The following is a 22,418-nucleotide window of genomic DNA, read 5'->3' on the forward strand; positions in this document are numbered from 1 at the left end:
TTTCCATTTTAAGTGACTTCCTCAAATCCCCCCTAACTGAATTTCATTATATCACCTTGTAACAGTTCTCCCAAACATCTTTCTAGATAATTAGTTCCTTCAAGTGACTATATTCAACTCTTTTCTAATTAACTTAAATCCATATTACTATACGGATTCTTATTGTTATCCTAGGCCTCTTTAGTACTTTCAAGAACCTTCTCAATTATCTTATATTACAATATTATAGTCTTTAACTTTCATCCAGTCTTCTTGGTATTCCTCCTTTTTCTGTTCACGAATTCTTCCAGTCAGGTCAGCCAGCTCCAGAAACTCCAACATCTTCATCTGCCATTCTTCTACCGTTGGTTTTTCTTGAGATTTCCAATTTTTTGCTAATAGCAGTCTTGCCGCTGTAGCGGCATACAAAAATAACCTATCATCTTTTTTGGGCAATTCCAATCCTATTATTCCAAGTAAAAAGGCTTCTGGTTTCTTTACAAATGTATATTTCAACATTTTTAAAAACTCATTATAAAACTTTTCCCAGAAGTGCTTAGGACACGTCCACCACATATGGTGACAGGTGCCTTCATTTTCTTTACACTTCCAGCATGAGTTATCATACGTATGATAAATCTTTGCTAGTTTTACCGGGGTTGAGTACCACCTATACATCATTTTCATAATATTTTCTTTTAGTACCGTAAATGCCGTGAACTTAACCCCTTTCTTCCACAACCTTTCCCAATCTTCCAACATTATATTGTGTCCCATGTCTCTTGCCCAATCCATCATAACAGATTTGACTTGTTCATCCTTTGTATGCCACTCCAACAGCAAATTATACATTTTAGATAGATTTTTAACATCCGTATCCAACAACTCTGTTTCCAATATGGTTTTTTCCGTTGCAAAACCATTTTTCTTATCAAACATATACAACTCATTGATCTGGTAATATTGTAACCAACCATTCAGTTTATCTTTAATTTGATCAAATATTCTCAGTTTAAATCCTTCATTATCTTCCAACAATAAATCAGCATATTTCAACCATTTAGTCTCCATATTTAGTTTTTTCTGGGCCTTAGCTTCCATTGGTGAAAGCTACCTGGGTGTTTTCCTTTCTAAGAGATCTTTGTATCTTATCCAAACATTATATAGAGATTTTCTAATTACATGATTTTTAAAACCTTTGTGGGCCTTTATCTTGTCGTACCATAGATATGCATGCCAACCAAATACATTGTCAAATCCCTCTAGATCCAGCATATTAACATTGTCTAATTGAATCCATTCCTTTATCCAGCAGAAAGCTGCAGCTTCAAAATATATCTTCAGGTCTGGCAGGGAGAATCCCCCTCTTTCTTTAGTATCTGTTAGTAACATATTTAATTCTGGGTTTTTCCCCCTGCCAGATAAATTGAGACAATGCTTTCTGCCATTCTTTAAAACACTTAACATTATCAATTATTGGTATGGCTTGAAATAAGAACAACATCTTTGGCAATACATTCATCTTTACCACTGAAATTAATTGTTACCGTTTTGAATTTTATTGTGTTATTATCTTCCTTAGTGGGTGGTGCAGACTGCTATTCTGAATAATGCTTCTTATAGATTAGAAGGCCATGGGGATGAGTTTATGGAACCAAGGGGGCTGTGGACCAAAAAGGTTTGGGAGCCACTGATCTAGTGTTTATTTCTTATCTGCTAACTCCAGGGTGTGAGCATGCATATATATGCATATCCTCTTGAGTGCATAGGATTTAAAACCAAAACAGCACCTTTTCCTTTAACGTCCTCAATCGGGCAATACCTTTATTAGGGCCAAGCAACATGCCACTAAAGAGTTGCAGACTTTGGAGTGATGCAAAACTCTTCATCAAGCAAGATATCATACAAAGCAAGTCACGGGGTGGGGAGTGAGGACAAACAAAGAAGTAAAATATAGGCTTGAGGCTGCAGTCATGTGGTCAGTTTCTAGATTTAGGGTGTGCACAAATTACCACTTTAGAGACAGTGAAGTCCCATTTCACAACTCCCTCCCCTCCAGGTGTTCACATCAGCACAAATTCTTTAGTGTCAAATTTGTTTCTGCTTGTATACAAACTATGTGTAGTGTTCTAACAGCACACTGTCTTCTGACTAATAGCGTATTAATGCTTCCCTTATGAAACGCTGCATTTTGAGGCGCAACCCCCTGCAACCAGACTGCAGTTTAAGTTACTAATGCATACACTGTCATAGAATGCCATGTTTCTTTGTGGGAACGGTGCTACATTTAAATTGGTACAATGGAGTATTAAGAGCTTCACAATTGTGGATCATGCATGCTGAGGTGCAACATTACATGTTGATGATCGCAAATGTACACATATGTAAATCTAGATATTACATACACATTAAATGCAAAATTCCAAAGGGAGATAAGAAAGTTTGAATTCTGTTTCTTCTTATTTGAATTGATCTCCCTTTTCTTTACAAGTGAAACTGTGGAAATATATTTTGTTAGACGTTCATCTTTTTTCTTTTCTTTTCAAAAATCATAATCAATTGCTGGGTGAGCAGGACTTTTGATCGTGGAATGACTTTGTGGTGTCCCAAGAAGTTCATAAACCACCTCATATGTTGCTGGCACATGGAAACCCAACAGTCTTTCTGATAACATCTCTAATTTCTTTGTTTCTAAGAGAATAGATGATGGGGTTGAAGAGAGGGATAAAAAAGGCGTAGATGACTGCAACAATCTTGTCATAACGTCCCGATCCCATCCATGTCAAGTGCATATACATGAAGCCAGTAGTTCCAAAAAAAGTAAGGACCACACTGAGGTGGGAGGCACAGGTGGAAAAAGCCTTCTGGCGCCCCTCCAAACTATTGATCTTAACAATGACTTTCAGTATCTTCATGTATGAGAGGAGGATGAGAAAGATGAGGGCCAGGATGGCAATGGTGTGGAGGGCAAAATCCAACATGATGCTGGTCGATATGTCTGTGCAAGCAAGACTGATCACCTGAGGGAAGTCACAGAATATATGATCTATATGACTAGGCCCACAGAAGGGCAACCTGGAAGTCAGAACAATCTCCTGAAGGAAATGGCAGCTCCTGAAGGAAATGGACTTCTTGCTCCTCAGAAGGTCCACCAGCACCCTGGGCATGGTAACGGTGGTGTAGAACACCTCCAAGGTGGCCAGCACAGCAATGAAGAAATACATGGGGACGTGAAGGCGAGGAGTGGCAGAGATGAGGCTGAAGATGAGAGCATTGGCACTGAGGATGAGCAGGTAGGTCACCAAGAAGATGGCAAAGAGGAGTATGCCGTAGTCGCCCAAGTTGAGGAACCCATCAAGCTCAAACTCAGACACTGAAGTGCCATTGATAGCTTCGACCTGCATCATAGGTAGGCTAATCTAGAATAGGAAATAAAATCTATGAAGACTGGAGGCTGGCAAATGGAAGGTCATGGACTTTATGTATGCATCAGACTTTCACTGCCTGAAGCTTGCAAGGATCATTATGACCACACAAATAGTATAGTACAGGTCAATCTTTTTAACAAAAGTTCCAGAATTTTGGGGGGGATCTGTGTGTCAATTACATAAAAACACATACTTCCATTCTCAGATATGATTCGGGAAAAACAGTGGGTTGGGGGTGTGAGGGGAAAAGGAACATTTCTTTTACTTTCCGGGTCATGTTGTCAGCAGGACTAAACCACTTCTGGCGCAACAGGCCCTGTGACGGAAACCAGAGTGCATGGAAACACCGTTTACCTTCCCGCCATACTTCAATTTGCACTGGCGTGCTTTCGAACTGCTAGGTTGGCAGGCGCTGGGACAGAGCAACGGGAGCTCACCCCATCCCAGGGATTTCAACCACCGACCTTCTTATCAACAAGCCCAAGAGGCTAGACCGCAGTGCCACCAGTGTCCTAGTTTTAGAAGCGATGGTTAATAAAGGCTGTGCACTGCTGTGCTCCCTCCCTGCTGAAAGTGATGGGCACAGTCACTGAAGGCAAACGTAGTGCACAAGAATAGGATGGGGCGCAGGTGGCCAGCTCCCACCAATCACAAGAAATTGCACATGGTACCTGGGACTGAAGAGACTGGAGGCCTGATGAATTATTTCCTCAATGCTTTTAGAAGATAATAATAATAATAATAATAATAATAATAATAATAATAATAGTAATAATAATAATAATAATAATAGTAATAATAATAATAATAATAATAATAATAACGTCTCACCCATGAATTGCATCCCATGAGGCATCCCAAAGTGATTTACAATGTAATAAAAACATACACAAAATAATGTAAATATAAAATATGGTGTGTGTGGATATATAGATAGATAATTAGGTAAGTTGAAAATTTAAAACAGCAACAGGACATACATAACATACCAATTATATCCAATACAGATACCAACATTGACAAACACCTTAATTTAGAAGACTTGTTGAAAGAAGAACATCTTTGGCAGGTGCCGAGAAAAAAACAGTGATGCTGCCTCTCTGGTGTTTAATGGGAGTTCCAAGGAGTAGAGGCTCCAATGCCAAAGGCTCAGTTCTGATATTGTGCAGAAAGATCAGACAGTGCTGCAGGATAACCTCTCCTGCAGAATGCAGTGATTTTGGTTCGGCGTGTAGAGAAGTGAGACAATCCTTTAGGTGCACCAATCCCATCATCCACAATGGGAAAATATAATTCATTTCCAAGACCTCTGTGGCCATCCCTTGTTTATTATTACTAAGACTATAGTTCTTCAGAACATAACTGTGTCCCCAGGAAATCAACCTACCCTACTGAGTATAAATATAAATATCTCCTAAAATCCAGGATTTTTGATTGCAAGAAATTGGATCCAAAAACTCTGGAGGCACCAAACGTTAGGCTGACTCTTTTTCACAGACCCCAGGAGCCTCTGGGCTGCAATTCACACAACACACTCATCAGGGAGAAGTAATTCCCACAGAGTTTATTTGTGAGTAAATGCACTGAAGAGTTCAGAGAAAAGCAACGCAATGGTGCACCTGTATGGTGCACACTACGTAATTTTCATAATTTTCAGATCTTAGGATTTCTCCTTACTAAGCACTGTGGATGAATATTCCATAACTAGACTGGTTCTCTTGAATACCCATAGAAAAGACTCCACACTTCCCTGGCCTTTTCGCCTAGGATTGCTGTAATCCAAAAATATATCCTGATGTTGATAATCAGGGACCCTTGTTTGGAGCTTCTGAGCGGGAAGAGGAAACTGTCCCCCCCCCCAAACAACTAGTCCTTATCATACATCTAATCCAGCTGCCTTGAACTCATCCCTCATTGCCATGCCTTCAGCCAGTCCTGTTTTCTGCTAGGACTTGATGCTCAATTGAGTACCATAAGGGAGAACAGCCTAGTTTCAAAAACCCCACTGGCACCATTCAAAGCTTTGGTTATGACCTACAAAGCTATACAGCTTGAGTTCAGACTCTCTGAATGACCATCTCTCTCTATACGATTCTGCTCGGCTTTGAGATATTCCAAGGAAGTCTTTCAGTCCCATCTCACTCACAGCTACTTTTGGTGAAGATAGGAGAGGGCCTTCTTGGTGGCTGTTCCTAGATTGTGGAACTACCTTCCAAGGGAGACTAGACTGGCCCTAGTCAGCTTTCCTGTCACTAGTAGGCACACTTTTTTTTTCTTCCAACAGGCCTTTTTCCTCGCCAGGCTTCCTCAAACCCAGCCCTCCAGATGTTTTTGGCATACAACTCCCATGATCCTTAGCTAGCAGGACCAGTGGTCAGGGATGATGGGAATTGTAGTCTCAAAACATCTGGAGGGCCGAGTTTGAGGAAGCTTGTTCTTTGGCCACTAACTGGCTGTCATGTCAGGGTAGGTGTTGTTCTTTGTGTCTGCGTGTGTGTGCTTTTAAAATGATTTTCAGAGATTCTCGGTGCTGTATTTATCATAGCAACTAACAAAACAAATACATTATTTGTAATAATAAATAAAATATAAGCCAATCATTAAAAACATTTTATATTTATAATTTAATATCTCTTCTTTGTTAGTCACTGTAATAAAAACAGGGTTTTAGTGATTTGGTATCTTATTACATTCCACAGAAAACTTGTCTGAAATGCTGTTTGATGCTCCAGAACCTGTCTATTTGTACATACTTGTGTGGAATCTCGATTAAAATAAAAATGGGGGGAAATAAACTGAAAGTTAACTTTCCTAAATATTTCTGTTTTTTTCTGCTCACCTGCAGCAACCTAACAGACAAGTAAATAGCGAAACAAGGTGAAGAAAACACCAGCAGGCTACCCGCCTAGGTGTACCAGGGTGCCCTGTCCCTGCTAAAGACCTTCTGTGGATTTTCACTTTGCTTCCCCATTTGAAGAAGGCTTGGTTCAGAAGAGCCAGGAATCTGCATTGCAAAAGTAAAAAAATAACAAATCGCTGGCCTAGATCATGTTTACATCTCTTGATGAGATTAGCTCGGCAAGCGGTTCAGAAGATCACAATCCAATTAGGGTACGAGAGTGACCGAAAAAGAAAAAGGAACCCCGGCAGCGACCCTAAGCAAGGGAGCATGGGGAGGAATCCCCACCCCACGCCCTCATTGAGCAAAGCACGCAGATCGCAAAGCGGCGCCTTTCGGGAGAAGGAGGAGGGATCGCGCTTGCGCACTTCCCTCGGAACGCAGGTAAGAAAAGAGGGGATCTCCTGGAACCCGCGAATCCTTCGGCGGGATTAGGCGAAGGCGAGCCTTGCTTAGAGAAGAGCCCAAATTTCAAAGGTCCTCCGGAAGACTCGCCCTTCGCCGCGGCACTCTGGGCCGTTGAGCGGGATCCGCTGTGATGCGTCTGTCTGGGGTTGTTTTTTGGGTTGTCGCCATCCCGTTTTTCGAGCTGGGGCGGGGTAAAGGGGCGCCTGTTCTCCAAAAGAGAAATGTATCCCGATATTGGGGGATGAGAGAAGCGGGGAGAGGGGCCGTGTCGGATCCTTGAAGCGATCCTTACCCAATGCATTAAAAAAGAAATAACTTTTGCAAGCGTTTGTGTGTGCAGACAAATGCTCCCTCGTTGGATCAGCAACAGCGATGGCAGACGCAGGCGGAAGAGCAGTGCCGATTTGGAGGGGGGGGAGCGTGGGGGGTCAGGCAGCTGCCTCCCTCCCTCCAAGCCTAACAGTGAGTGTGGGGAGGGGGGGGGTCTGATCTCGATCTCTCTTTCTCCCGCCTGCCTTCCAAATTATTAGGATGGAGGAGAGTGGGAAGGTCAAGCCGCGGTTGCCACTGAACTGGGAAGAAAGTTGCCGCGCAGCAGCAGAAAAGGGCGCCTGGTCCGCCGGGGCAGCGCTGGTCCAAAGAGCCAAAATCCTGTGTTTTTGTATTTTTCTTATTTCCCCATACAAACACACATACACAAATAAAAAAAATGGGCGTAGCCAGGATTTATTTAGGGGGGGTGGGCAGGGTTTATGTTGGGCGGGGGGCGGAACCAAGCTATTTCCGATGCAATTGGTCAGTTAAGCACTTTTATTTATTTACTTGATTTAGGGGGGAGCAGCTAACCCCCACCCACCCCCCGACTACGCCCATGCACACAAACCCAGTACTGGAACTTGGTATTGCTTCTTGATCACAAGACAGCAGGGGCTGAGGAGTCCCCCTCTGGGGGCAGGATCAGTTCCTCACCTTCCCCCTGGCAGCTCTTTAAACAGCGCTGAGGGAGATTGTAGCCTACCCACCGCCTGCCTTGACACACTCCTGGAGAAATAGGAAGGGGAAGCTTCCGGCTTCCTGTTCCTTCTGGAATCATCGCTCTATCCCCTGTTCCCTATACAGTGGTACCTCGGGTTACATACGCTTCAGGTTACAGACTCCGCTAACCCAGAAATAGTGTCTCGGGTTAAGAACCTTGCTTCAGGGTGAGAACCGAAATCGTGCTCCGTCGGCAGCTGGAGGCCCCATTAGCTAAAGTGGTGCTTTAGGTTAAGAACAGTTTCAGGTTAAGAACGGACCTGCGGAACGAATTAAGTACCTAACCTGAGGTACCACTGTATGTTGTGACTGAGCCAATAAATAGGCATAGCGGAAATAATCACATGACCTTCCTCTTCCTGCTTCTTATAAACCAGCTCGCTGACTCCCATTTCCTGTTGTTTGACTGTGCCTGTATTTAGGTACCTCCAGACTCTCTGTGTGTTGCGAGACGGATTCCTGCATAAAATTAGGTACGCTGTCATCCTGGTGCAATAAACCCCGCTTAAAAATGAATAAAAATGGATCTTCTGCGGTTAGGGAACTGACAATGTAATGCACTGAGAAGTGTGGGATGAGCAAATGATGAATGGGAAGGCATGTAAACGCACCAGGAGTAAATCAGGATGAATGCTTTTTGTTGTGTAAGTGCCCCACAAGTAAATCCAAAGGAAAGCACAGTAAATAGTTAGCTGCAGGGTAAAGCAAATCAGGAAGGATGCTGAATTGTCCGCAGGAACCGTTAGACTGTAAACCCCTTCCGCAAATGCAGCTAACTTGATGTTGCTAGGCTACAGTTCTCATCACTCCCAGCCAGCATGCCCAGTGGTCAGGGGTGATGGGAATCCAACAACATCTGGAGGAGACAGTGCTACACAAGGCCTCATTCTCCTTGTCATCAGTGTGTAGAAGGCATCAGTCTGGTTCACACACAACACTAAACCTTGATTTGTGGAACTGTGGTTTATTACATGATGGTGTGGCATTAAATGTGAACCATGTCCTATGGCTTAACTATGGTTTCTTTATTGCCATCAAACCACCATCTGAAGCCACAGCTTGTTGACCTATAAATCTTGGCTTGTTTTAATTATGTCTTGATGCTTGTTTTGTTTTTGCTTTTGTTGTAATTCAAAAACGTAAACAAGGAATAACTTTTTAAGGAAGCAAAGGGATGGGGCAAGAGTAGCTGGAAAATAAACTAAACTGTGGAGAAGCAAACTGGTATGTTTGATCATCTATGAGACAACTTGTGGTTTGTGAAACAAACTGTGGCTTAGCATTAAGACAGACCAATATGCTCCTTTATAATGTGTTTTTGCTAACATTTTACCATATGCTGTCCACACCAGTGGGCACAGTAGGATGAGAAGTTTCACCTTGATATAGCATTGCCCACATAATTTGTTTGTTTTCTGCTGTAAAATTTTTAGACTCACAGAATTGTAGAGTTGTGTCATCTAGGACTCAGCTATATTAGTAAAAAAAACTGTGCTATGAATGCGTTATAAACATGCAACACTATAGATGGTGCTGGAGAGCAAAAAAAATCTTTGTGATTTTCCATCACGGGTTTTTTTGTTTGTTTGTTATACAGTGGGACCTCTGGTTACATACGCTTCAGGTTACAGACTCCGCTAACCCAGAAATAGTACCTTGGGTTAAGAACTTTGCTTCAGGATGAGAACAGAAATCGTGCTGCGGCGGCAGTGGGAGGCCCAATTAGCTAAAGTAGTACCTCAGGTTAAGAACAGTTTCAGGTTAAGAACAGGCCTCCAGAATGAATTAAGTTCTTAACTCGAGGTACCACTGTAGTGATTTAATTTCTGTCTTATTTATAGCGGGGGGGGTTTTCCCTTTGTGTAGATCCAACCCTATTCTAACCCGCTGCAATGCAGGAATCTCAGCTGAAGCATCTATGACAGAAGGTCACCCAACCTCTGCTCAAAAACCTCCTGCGTTCAACGTTGCTCCTGTGACTTCCAACACCGTTCTACTCCTTGCACAGCATGGAACCTCATGTGTTGCTCCAGCTGCTGAAGTTACACCTTGAGGTGTTGGTTGCTGTGCTCCACTCAGCCATCAGCCGATGCAACGCCTATCTTATGAGTATCAGAAGGCGGCAGAGGAGGAGAGTGCTGATAGGGCGGGCGATTCAGAACCACATCTTGAGGACTCGGCGCATCATTCAGAGGAGGAGGAGCTGCAGACATATGGTTCCTATCGTCACCTTGTTGGAAAGCGGGCCGAAATTGCGGCGATGGTGGGTCTGCCCAACCAAGCAGCATTGGTGGGAGCGTTCCATGCTGGGGACCCGGGACGACGAAACGTGGATCGAGAGCTTCCAGATGAGCCGAGGGACCCTCTTCGAAATTGCGGACGTCCTCCGACCCCAGCTCCAGAGGCAGAGAACTATCATGCGGGAAGCCATCCCCGTCGAGAAGCGGGTCGCTATCGCCGTGTGGTGGCTCTCTAACCTGAAGTGCTACCGCGAAGTTGCCGCGCAGTTTGGAGTCGGGAGGTCAACGGTGGGAGAGATCGTTCTGGAGGTGTGCTTTGCCATCAAGCACCTGCTCGTCCAGAAGACAATCTATTTGGGCGACTACTGGAAGGTGAAGTTTTTTTAAAACGTGTTTTTAAAAAAGTTGCTGCAGTCGCACTGCTTCAAACTAACACCACTGTGCCACACTGCTGCATTGTCTGGAGGGGGTGTGAGTGTGTTGAGTTGCACATTGCAATGGAAAAATAGCGATAGATAGATAGATAATTTTTCTGTTTTACAATTTCAAATACTCATTTTACATTCTTAAGATATCAAAGACTTCCCTTTTTCTCTTTCCATGCTTCATTTTACATATCTTAAATCCCTGCATACTTTAACAAAAACTGTACCAATCGGTATTCCATTACTGCATCCATCAAAACTTATCTACTTCATCCATCAAAACTTACTGTTGAATTTATCTTAACTCTGCCCGCGTTTTCAGCTATACACTATTATTTTCCATATATTCAATAAACGTTTTCCAATCTTCTTTAAACGTATGTTTATAGTTATAGGTAAAAAGTTGGACAGATGGCAAGAATAACATTGACAGTGTAAGAACATATGCTAATTGATATTATTCTTGCCATCTGTCTAACTTTTTACCTATAACTATATGGGGCAATTGCCATTGTATCTGTGGGCACTTATGTAGTAGTCAGTATAGCAAAATGTTGCTTTCTTTGACATTTTCATCCCACCTGCCCTAGGCAGGTTACTATCATCATCATCATCACCACCACCCCAGTTTTTCCTCAGACTGGGACTCAAGGCAGCTTACAGATAATATAGTTATACAGATAAAACTTCAATATACATTAATAAAACTAATATAAGCATAAAAACATAACAGTTGCGCAGTGTCAGAATACCACTTGCTGAAATCCTATTGGTGACCTGCCATGCTTTATATTATGTGGAAGAGATTTCCCATACAAAACGACTGAATTGTTTGAAACTGCATGGATTGCTGCAGTGGAATGGAATAATTTGGGAACATGGGGCAGAAACTCACATATATTTGCATTGTAGTTTATATGGAATGTACCTGTTTCCTGAACAGTGTTTTTCTGTTTTGCACTTGCAATGCAAAATTAGTAAAAAAATACTTACACAGCTTGCTACTATGCCATATTACTGTGACTTTTTTTGGACATGGTGGGTGTGCTATGTGGATATTTTGGGGGTGAAATTGTTGGCACAACCACAAAACAACCGTTTTTAAATTTACTACTTCTTTGTTGCCGCTTACAGATCATGGATGGTTTCAGGAAGATGGGATTCCCTCACTGCGTTGGCGCAATGGACTTGACACATCTGTCCATAATAGCCGCTACGGGTCCAGGAGACGAGTGCAGCAAGCCAAAGAACTTCTGTTCCATTCTGCTTCAAGGGACAACCGACCACACCGGCCGTTTTACTAACATTGAAGTGGGATGGAGCGGGAAGAAACACGACGACGTGCAGATCTTCCGCAAATCTGCGCTGTGCCAGGCTATGGACGAGGGTACCTTTGTCCCAGGGAACCCGACTATCAACATTCAGGGTGTGGAGATCCCACCTCTAATACTCGCCCATAGCACCTATCCTATGCGGAAGTGGCTCATGAAGCCCTACGGAGGCCCCTTGGACCAGAGGAAGACCATCTACAATAGGACTTTCAACCACTGCCACAGCGTGGTCCAGCAGGCCTTTGGCAGGCTCAAGGCAAGGTGGCGTTGCCTCACTGCGAGGCTGCCAGTGGCAGAGGAGAACGTTTTGGCGGTGGTCACCGCATGTGTCGTGCTGCACAATATTTGTGAGACCAAGGGGCACGCCGTTCCCGAAGGTGTGGACATCTCTGAGCACGTACTGTTGGCAGCATATAATGAGGACTGCCATTCCTATGAAACTAGCAGTGAGTCGGGAGGCGAGGAGGTGCGCAATGCGATCTCACATTACCTGGCAGGAAATACTGAATGCTGAGATCTGGACTTTGCATTTCGGCGTGTTTGGCATTTGTTTTGTAAATATAATTGCCTTGGTTACGCTGACGGGTTTCATTTGTGTGTACGCCATCTACACTCGTTGAGTAAAGCTCAGGTTAATGAAGACAGATCGCCTTCCCTTCATTCCTAAAATTCCATATTTTCCCTGTATTTTGCATTATTTTTCTGTTTTAAAAAAATCATTACAGTTCATACCATTTGCACAAGTTGAACTAACATGTTGCTGCCATAAAGATGAATGTTAAGTGCACATACAGCCTGCTTCGCCCCCACCCTAAAACTCGTAATACTACCTCCCCACAAGAGCAAGACATCTGCCCCCAGATGTACAAACAAACAACAGCTTCCCTGTGGAAAAATAACAGACCAGGTAAGGAAGGCAATGAAGCACACTGCCCCTTCCTCCTGCTCTAGGGAAGGGCTCTGAGTAAGCCATCTCCTCTGACCCCTTAGCACCATGGTGACTGAATCACAACTAGCTGGAGGAAGGAGAGGAGTTGCTTTAATTCCCCACTCCAAATCACAGTTTTTAAAGGCGAATCTTCGTCAGAATGTAGCCCTCTTTAGGTGTTAATGGCCCATGGAATGACTCACTCAGGATAGCTCTGTGAGCGTAATGGTAGTGGGGGGGGGGATTGGAACTCAGGTTTCTCTGGTCCAAGTACAACACACTGGCTAGCCATGTGTTTGTTTTCCGTTTAATCAAGCAATCTAAAGACTTGAGGGGGGAAAGGCAGGTTCTTGACTTCCAAGGTTGGGTATGTGACAACCCAAAACCTAATTACAGTGGTACCTTGTTTAAGACCAGCTTAGTTTATGAACAACTTGGATTAAGAACGCTGCAAACCCAGAAGTAGGTGTTTTGGTTTGTGAACTTTGCCTTGGAAGCAGAACATGTTGAGTGTGTTCCATTTGTAAATTGAGTCCCCCAGTGCTATGGGAAAGCACACCTTGGTTTAAGAACGGACTTCCGGAACAGATTAAGTTTGTAAACCAAGGTACTACTGTATGTGGAAACCGCTGCCTCCTTGGAGGAAGTTCCATTACTAGGGAGCTATAACCAAGAAGGTACTGCAAAAAAGGTGCCTGGTCATTGAGGCCACCCAGGGATGCTGCCAGGGTTCAGTAACTGCAGATAACATGTAAGCCCCATCTTGCATGCAGCCAGTTAACAAGGCCAATTAATATTCCACCAATGTCCTCCAACCACACACTACTGAAGTCTTCTTTTTGTTGGGCTCTATTCACAACTGACTTGTCACTAAGGACAGTGTTCAATGTAAAAGAACAAAAGGGTGCTTTGGGAGGAAGTGGGATGGCTTTGGTGTGTGTGTGTGTGTGGCAAGGTTAGGTCTGAAGTGTTACATCCACCTGAAAAGAAACCTCTTCCTGAAGAGAATTAGGATGGCATTCCACCCTTATCCTAAACCAAGCACTGATTCCCAGCCCTATATAAGGAAGCCTTTTAATGTGTAATGTTTTATTATGTTTTTATATGTGTTGGAAGGCACCCAAATTGGCTCGGGCAACCCAGTCAGATGGGCGGGGTACAGATAATAAAATTATTATTATAATACACACATTGGCATATGGCATCATGGAGTCCTGGAGTCCAGCAGTGACAAAGACAGCAAGTCGGAGACTACAGAGTCCTCAGCTAGGAAGGAAGGCTGAGTTCCCAACGGACCCTGATAAGACGTTCCTATTTTCATCAACGTTCTCCTATTTTTGTTGGAGAAATGTTGGAGGGTAGGTAATGTTGGTGATGGAAGAGATGACTGAACCTGAAGGCTGGTAGACAGGAGTCCCCTGAACCATAACCGCACAAGAATATCCTTGCTGGATCATGCCAGTGGCCCGCCTAGTTGCTTGTTCCGAAGTTGGAGCCCCTGTGTGTGTGTCGACAACAAGAATATACTGTATAGTTGTCTCCAAAATCAGGAATTTTGGTTAATAATTCGTGCTAGAAAGAGGACGGCGTCTTGGGGTGTAGCAAACGCCTCATGGCGTCCTTCACTTCTTTGTTCCTCAGGCAATATATGATAGGGTTCAGCATTGGCGTCACGACATTGTAGAGCACAGTTGCCAAGGTGTCAAAATACACAGAACGGCTGGCACTGGGCCTGTTATAATTGAACATGCAGGTGACATAGAATAAGGTGACTACCGTGAGGTGCGAAGTGCAGGTGGAGAATGCCTTGCGGCGTCCTCGGTTAGTACGGATTCTCAAGATGGCCGCCACAATGTGGACGTAGGAAACCACTATGCAAAGGAAAGGACTGACACCGAGCAGCAGGGTGACTGCCAGCAAGGTGATTTGGTTGGGGAATGTGTCCGCGCAAGACAGCTTGAGTAACTGAGGGACGTCACAGAACAAATGATCCAGGTTATGAGAGGCACAGAAGGGCAGGAGAGCGGTCATGGCCGTGTGCAGGACTGAATTAAGGAAGCCGCAGGCCCAGGAGGCTGCCACCAGCCGGGTACACAGCTTCCTGTTCATGAAGATGGTGTACGTAAGCGGGTGGCAGATGGCGGCGTATCGGTCATACGCCATCACGGCCAGGAGGAGGCACTCAACCCCTACAAAAGTCACCAAAAAGTAAAGCTGAGCCAGGCAGCCCAGGATGGAGATGGTCTTTGTCTCCGTCAACAGATTCTTGAGCATGTGGGGCAGAGTGACGGAGGAATAGCAAATGTCCAGGAACGACAGGTGCTGGATGAAATAGTACATGGGTGTACGGAGGCCAGAATCTAGCCCTGCGGTCACCAGGATAAGAGCATTGCCCAGCAAGGTGGTGATATACATGGTCAGAAACAGGAGGAAGAACAGGGCTTGGGGCTCCGGGAAGCTGGAGAAGCCCAGGAACACAAATGATGTTGTCGCGGTTTGGTTTCCCATCTGCCTCACCTCCTGAACCTGAATTGTGGGAGAGATTTAGGAGGGACCACACCCATAACTGAAAATCATGCTTATTCCCAGCACACACAAAGCCCCATTCACATGGTTGTATTTATTTCATCTGTGATCTCCCAAGCACACCATGAGTTACAGTATGAGCTGGGATAGCTCAAGGGGTAGAGCATGAGACTCTTAATCTCTGGGTCTTAGGTTTGAGCCCCACCTTGGTCAAAAAAAAATCCTGTATTGCAGTTGGACTAGATGACCCACATGGTCCCTTCTAACTCTACAATTCTGATTCTATGTAATCTGTCCTTTCTTCCCTATTTGTTTCCTGATCTATAAGATACCCGATTATTCATTTCTGTCTCCCTGTCTCTCCCTTGCACCTTCAGCATCAGTTTCTTTCTTTCTTTCTTTCCTTCCTTCTTTCTTTCTTTTTCTTCTTTCCAACTTGTGATTCAAGCCCAGCCTTTGTCTACTAGATGCCCTGAAGATGCTGCTGGACTACAGCTCCCATCTTCCAAGACCATCGGCCATGCTTGCTGGGTCTGATGGGAGTTGGAGTCCCATGACATCTGTAGATGTGGGGCAAGCCTAGTTGAGGCAAGCTGCTCTGCCATCTCTATCGGTTTGTTAGTGACTTCCTCTTCTCCTTCCCAAACCTCACTTCACCTCCTGTTGCCTCACCAATGTGCATCACAGCAGAGATTTCTCATCCTTTGCTTCCTCTGTTAGCTTTGCAGTCTCTGCTTCACTTCATACTTCTGCTCTATTGACAACGCTGCATGAATCCCACACTGCTGGGCTCGGAAAGCCAACATGGAGCCTTCCTGATGTTTCTAGACTACAACACCCATCTGCCTCAGCCAACTTGGGCAGCGGTCAGGAATGGTGGGAGTTCTAGTCCAGAAACATCTGGATAGCCATGTTGACTGTTTTGGGTGTAGAATGCTATGAGAAAGTAGATTCTGCCCCTGTAAATACAGATCTTTCTGTAATAATGTAACTGAGAGCAGATTAACATAACACAACTCTCGTAGATGCAGGATGTGTCATACTGGACACCTGGGACACCTGGACACAAATATTTGTCTGACCATGAAGTTCAGTAACAGTGACCGTAGGCAGTCTTTCTCAGCCTAAGCTGCCTCAAAGGGTTGTTCTGAGAGGAACTGGGATAGCCCAGTCTTATCAACAGCCATTTAAAAAATAAAAGCATTTCCTATAGTGAGTAAGCATTGCTTCAGGTGGGGAAATGCTTGCAAACTGGATGGGAATGAGCTCCATTCCCCACCCACTTGTTTTTTGAGTACTAGCAATTTTCATGGGTTTTTCTTTTCTTTTTTCCAAGATAGAGATGGGAGGAAAGCTGAGGAACAAGCTGTGAAGTCAATACATTCCACAGTGGACTGTTTAGTCAGTGGACTCATGTCAGAGTTTTGGAAGCGGGCTATCGTTCTTGGTGGGCAACAGTAAAGTTGCCTAAGGGATCAAAGAGGAATATAAAATATTTCTCAGCCTTTCCCCCATCCATTTCCTCTGCTTGGTGTTTATGGATGCTACAATCACAGCAAAAACTGAGAAGACAATGCTAAACTAAATTTGTTGGAAGACCAGTTAAGCAAGGCAATTTACAGCAAGAGAGATGCTGGCAATCACTGTTCCAGATGAATCTTCCTGTGTGATTTTCAACTACTCTGAATTCAAGGTTGCAATGGTTTTTGAGTCCGCAAACCAATTTAGTTAGAACAGTTCTGTGTGATCTTTGCCCCATTGACTTGCCTGGCTTCAATTGCCTTCACATTTATAGACTCAGGCTTGCCTGAAGCTGCTTTAAGTTGATTAAGGTCAATGGCACATGTCAGTAAAGTATTTACTCTGACAGGTACATAGGAACATATGAATCTGCCTTCTACTGAGACTGGCCAGTGAGCCAGAGAGCTCACTATTGTCACACAGACAGCAGCACTCAAGGATTCCTGGGCAGAGTTTCTCCCAGCCCTAGATCATCCTAACAACCCACAGAACATTCTAGAGTCTCACCTCAAAACACAAAAGTATGTTGCATTACAGAGGTAGCCAACATGGTGCCCTTGGGATGTGGTTAGACTGAGCTCCATCCTAAGCAGGGACAACAAAATGAAGATGCAAAGCCAGATAGTGAGAACAAGAGATGAATAGCTAGGTGGACCAACAGATGGACAGGGAGCCGGGAAATAAGTTGCATTAAGGACCATAAATATATTTACCAGTGCAGAAGGGTCTCTTTTGTATTATCTCCAGTAAACGCCCATTTCTTGTAATCACACCCCATGAATAAGCCTATGTATATCTTAGTTCTTTGAATACACAAAGCATTTAAAAAAATATCCCAGTGTATTTGCTGCAGATCTGAGGAGCAAACATATCTCAATGCCTTTGGGATTGATTAACTCAAAGGAATTGGTACTCTTAGAGAATTGTTTACTTGCTATAAGAAGTTCTGTCCCCCTTGAGCATTATGTTCCTTGATTGGACCCAGAAGACTTCAAGATCAGCCCAGTCCAGCCTACTCTTGCAGTGAATAATAATAATAATAATAATAATAATAATAATAATAATAATAATAATAATAATAATGCCGGCCATCTGACCAGGTTGCCCCAGCCACTCTGGGCAGCTCCCCCCAAAATATTAAAAACTGTACAGGATACAGACTGTACTGTTACATTTCTCCATGTGCAATAGCACTTACTTGAGTTTGGTTTCCTTTGAAAGGAGGCTTATTGCCATTTTGTAATATTAAATGAAATCAGCAAAACAAGGACTGCAAATAGAGCAATATTGGACCTCTGAGAAGTAGAAGCATGCACATGTACTCAGTACTTGGTTTGGGCCACTTTTGCATCAATTACTGCCTCAATATTAATAATTAATATTCTAATTTTCTGAGATTGTTAATTTGGGGTTTTCATCAGCTATATGCCATAAACATCACAATTATAACAAATAAAGGCTTGACATATCTCGCTTTGCATGTCATGAGTCTATCTCATATATTAGTTTCACCTTTTAAGTTGAATTACTGAAATAAATGAACTTTTCCACAATATTCTAATTTTTTGAGTTTCACCTGTAAACAGATGTGAATCTGATCAGCATCTGGGCATAAGCTGCTTTGAGCAGGCCATATCAGACAATCTGACTCCCATTTTGTCGGGAGAAAAATAGATATAAACCTTCCATGTGGGAGAATTGGCTGGATCTCTAGATCTAAAGTGCGGGGCTAAACACACACTCCAGCAAGAGAGAGCCTGCAGCAGAGTTTAAAAACACAGAATTGTGCAGTAAGTGAGTGAAGCATTAGAATAATAGTCTGTTGGGCCTTTTAAATATTCTTAACACAGAGAACTCCCTTGTTCAACTCAAAAGTCTTTCTCCCTTTATCTGTGTATGTGTGCTGAAGAGAGGGAAATGGTAGTATTTCCCTTTCCAGTTCCCAAGGAAAAGGTTATTGGGAGGGTAGACTTTTCTCCTAGGAAGAGTTTACACCAGGCATAGGCAAACTCGGCCCTCCAGATGTTTTGGGACTACAGTTCCCATCATCCCAGACAGCTGATGCTGCTAGCTAGGGATCATGGGAGTTGTAGGTCAAAAACATCTGGAGAGCCGAGTTTGCCTATGCCTAGTTTACACTTTGGTTCTCTCTGCTCACATAGCAAAAAGAGCTCAGAGGGAAAAGGAGAGACTGACACATTTGCAGAGACATGCAACATTTTTATTTAAGATATTGAAAACCAAATAAACATGACTGTGCACAAATGGCTCCACACATTTCAAAGCATGTTTTGATTTCATGCCAGGATTTCAAAATCTTGCTTCCCAGTTACAGATCTTTAGGTTACACGGGGCAACACATAAGCCAAGGATGCCATCTTCATTTCAACATCAGGAAATGGCATTGCATGCCAAGTTGGGTAGGACATGTCCTCCGGCTCACCCATAGCTCTATTCTGGACCTTCTGCTTGTGGAAGTTGCAGAGCTCAGTTGGTTAGATCGTGGTGCTGATGATGCCAAGATTGCCGGTTTGATCCCCCTATGGGACCGCTGCCTATTCGTGCATTGTAGGGGGTTGGAATAGATGGTCCTCAGAGTCCCTACGACTTCTACAATTCTGTGATTCTGAGGGAGCTGCTGAATTGAGACAATTGTGTTTCCATAACACTTGCCTTTGTGCTGCATTTCCAGGCACAGATTTGGGCTTTCCAGTCCATGTCCAAGCATGTATTTATTTTTGCCCAACCACTTTCCCCATGAAAACCCACTCTTTGCCACTGAATTAGAGCAAATGGCAATGTGTGGAAAACCCAAATTGCTGTTTGTTCCAATTCAGCAGTAGAGACTGGGTTTTCCTGGGGATTGTGGAGGGACAAAAAATGGAAAGTGAGTGGACACGGGCCAGGGAAGTGCAGACCTGTGGCATAATCTTTAATGGACTTTAGCCCATATCATCAGACATCTGAAAATGAAGGAATATATGGAAACCTAAGAAGAAATCATCTAAAGTGCCACAGTAGTCTTTGATGTTTTTGTTGTGGCAGACTAAAACAGGTTCCCTTCTGGAATTTGTTTGCTCAGGTCCTTCATGCTGTTACTACATTTCTCCAGGGCAAACATTCAAAATTCCACAACAGCTGAATTCCCAAGCTCAAAAGTCAGTGCTCGACATCAGAAATGTTTGTGTTTCATTATGTCACTATCCATAAACCTCACTTTCCTATTTTGCAAGACTTTAGGTGACAAATTATAGGTTTTTCTAGACACAAAAGTATTAGTTGAACAGAAACTTGCGGGGACCAGTACAAATGTGCACCTATACAAAAATATACATCAAAAGAAAAGGCCAGCATTTCTGATATTAAAGGGTAGGTATCAGAGGTCTCTCTTCCTCCCTGTCACTTTCCGGAAAGCTTGTTTCACATCCTTATTCCTTAAACTATAGATCAGTGGATTCAACATGGGTGTGACAGTGCCATAGAATAAGGAAACGTATTTGTCTAGATCTGAGGATGTTTTGGTCTGAGGCTGTAAGTACATTGACATGGCTGTTCCATAGAATATGGTGACCACCATGAGATGTGAACTACAGGTTGAGAATGCCTTGGTCCTGTTCTCTGTGGATTGCATTTTCAACACGGTGGTGATAATACGGGCATAGGTGACCAAGATGAAGCCAAAGGGAAGAAGCAGAGTAAGGATACTGGTAGTAAACATTGACACCTGGTTTCCACTAGTATCTGAGCAGGCCAACTTGAGCATAGCCTGGACCTCACACGTGATGTGGTTGATAACATTATGCCCACATAGAGAGGCCTGTGAGGTGAGAGAAGGTACCAGGATCAGGAGGAAGGAGCTGCCCCATGAAATGGTTGCCATAGCAATGCAAACGTTATTGCTCATGATGATATTATAGCGCAGGGGGTTGCAAACAGCCACCCAGCGGTCGTAGGACATCATCGCCAGCAGGAAGCATTCTGTCATCCCCAAGAAGAGGGAGATGTACATTTGGGCGTAACAGCCAGAATGGGAAATGGTGGTCTTGGCTGACAGGCAATGAGCCAACATCTGGGGGATGGTGCTGGTAGTATAGCAGATGTCAAGGAAAGACAGGTTGCCAAGGAAGAAGTACATGGGGGTGTGCAGGCGGGGGTCCACCACAGCAAGCAGGAGGAGGAGACCGTTGCCCACCACAGTGATGAGGTAGATGAGGAGAAAGAGGACAAAGAGGGCGATCTTCATCTGAGGGTTACTTGAGAGACCCAGTAGGATGAATTCTGTCGTGGTAGTCTCATTCACTCTTCTGCCCATGTTATCTCCCTCTAAGGGCTTACCTGGAACTGAAACAGGAAAACAGATTGGAAGTAAATAGCCTCACATGACCCAAGAGTGTTGCATTAATTTATATTGAGGCTTACATCTTGTATTATTGCTGAAGCCTCAATGCTGCTAAGCAATAATGAGGAAAATAAGAATCAGGACAACCCCCACAATATTAGAAGCAAACTAAAAACTGCAAAGAGGGGGAGTTGAAGAAGTCAGGGAGTGGGAAGAAGGGAATGGGTCTTGGAAGCCATTAAATTTCAAACTTGAGAAGGGCAGAAGGGATGCAATGAGTAATTGTGAAGGAGACACAAAATGAGAGGCAGCATCAAAAAACCCCACCACCTCCGACTCAACAAAACAATCCAGATGTAGTCATGCTTATAGTAGACCCATTATACACACACACACACAGAGACAGACAGACAGACAGACAGACACACAGAGAGAGACACACAGACACACACACACACACACACACAGTACATACAATTATTGTGTTTTTTAATGTAGCCCACTGTGGGTAGCTCTCAGTATCATCAGCCCATACATACCTCTGAAACTAGCACTGAAATCCATAGAACTTATATTAATCATAATGTGAGCAGAAGTCTGGAAAATGCAACTTAGTCAGACTGCACTTCTCCAGCGATTTACTTCTACCAGATCATATAGAATTAGGATTGCAACTTGAATTCAGACTGAACTCAATATATTTACATCAAAGGTTAGGTAACACCCCACCACCATGAAAAACATAAGTAATGTGTATAATTTTATTGTCACAAGGTGGCACAATGGCCATTAGACAACTTTAAAGGGAGTTAGAAAATAAGAGAAGAAGAAGAATATTCATTGAAAGAATACTGGAAACTGCTTCCTGATTATATGGGTGAAAATTGTGAACATTTAAAAACACTGGTAGCATTAAGATAACTTCAACAGTGTAAATAAGTTTTGATTGTGTAACAATGGATTACTGAATGGTTTAGTTCATTTAAAATATGCAGGGTTGTACAGTATGCAAAATGAACCATAGAAAGAGAAGAAGGGAAGTCATTGATTTAAGGTTTAAGGTTGTTTAAATGAATATTTTGAATATTTTGAAGTGTAAATTAGAAAAATCTAATAAAAACAATATATATATAAAATAAAATAGGGAATTACATTAGAACCCCCCCCCCACTGTGGATCAAAGTATCCCCAACTATAAGCCAGGATAGATAAAAATGAAACATCAACATGCAGAGGAGGTATGACTCTGTATACCAGATGCTCTTGACAAATTACAAGGCAAGGGAAATGCCATCAGTTTCATGGCGGCATCAGGGAGCAGGTCCATGACGGGCGACCATTGTTTGAAACAAAGAGTAT

The 22,418-nt window shown here is 43.4% G+C and overlaps 3 protein-coding genes and 1 long non-coding RNA gene across 4 annotated transcripts; 1 reads left to right on the plus strand and 3 right to left on the minus strand.

Moving 5' to 3' along the window:
- Positions 1-24: 24 nt before the first annotated feature.
- LOC309327557 (olfactory receptor 6N2-like) lies at positions 25-3,449 on the minus strand. The gene has a single exon (XM_081836857.1). The coding sequence runs from the start codon at positions 3,384-3,386 to the stop codon at positions 2,607-2,609; it is 780 nt and encodes a 259-aa protein (XP_081692983.1). The 5' UTR covers positions 3,387-3,449; the 3' UTR covers positions 25-2,606.
- Positions 3,450-6,620: 3,171 nt separating this feature from the next.
- LOC309327464 (uncharacterized protein) lies at positions 6,621-12,321 on the plus strand. Its single transcript, XM_081836763.1, has 3 exons — positions 6,621-6,690; positions 9,616-10,361; positions 11,549-12,321. Exons 2-3 carry the CDS (start codon positions 9,759-9,761, stop codon positions 12,257-12,259), a joined length of 1,314 nt encoding a protein of 437 aa, XP_081692889.1. The 5' UTR covers positions 6,621-6,690; positions 9,616-9,758; the 3' UTR covers positions 12,260-12,321.
- On the minus strand, positions 6,697-8,121 carry LOC309327572. Its single transcript, XR_014150573.1, has 3 exons — positions 8,060-8,121; positions 7,561-7,839; positions 6,697-7,521 (listed from the first exon to the last, which is right to left on the minus strand). It is a non-coding gene; the product is annotated as an uncharacterized lncRNA (long non-coding RNA).
- Positions 12,322-14,245: 1,924 nt separating the features above from the next.
- On the minus strand, positions 14,246-21,032 carry LOC309327047 (uncharacterized protein; the record flags this gene model as incomplete). Its single annotated transcript, XM_081836083.1, has 2 exons — positions 14,246-15,199; positions 20,124-21,032. 2 exons carry the CDS (start codon positions 21,030-21,032, stop codon positions 14,246-14,248), a joined length of 1,863 nt encoding a protein of 620 aa, XP_081692209.1.
- Positions 21,033-22,418: the final 1,386 nt, after the last annotated feature.

This window comes from Podarcis erhardii, assembly GCF_964252035.2.
Source record: "Podarcis erhardii genome assembly, chromosome: 13".
NCBI lineage: Eukaryota > Metazoa > Chordata > Lepidosauria > Squamata > Lacertidae > Podarcis > Podarcis erhardii.

Excerpts from the sequence above, each read along its gene's own strand:
- LOC309327557 (XM_081836857.1), bottom strand. The coding sequence starts at position 3,386 with ATGATGCAGGTCGAAGCTATCAATGGCACTTCAGTGTCTGAGTTTGAG.
- LOC309327464 (XM_081836763.1), top strand. The coding sequence starts at position 9,759 with ATGGAACCTCATGTGTTGCTCCAGCTGCTGAAGTTACACCTTGAGGTG. Across the intron at positions 10,362-11,548 it reads ATTTGGGCGACTACTGGAAG|ATCATGGATGGTTTCAGGAA; the intron begins GTGAAGTTTTTT and ends TGCCGCTTACAG.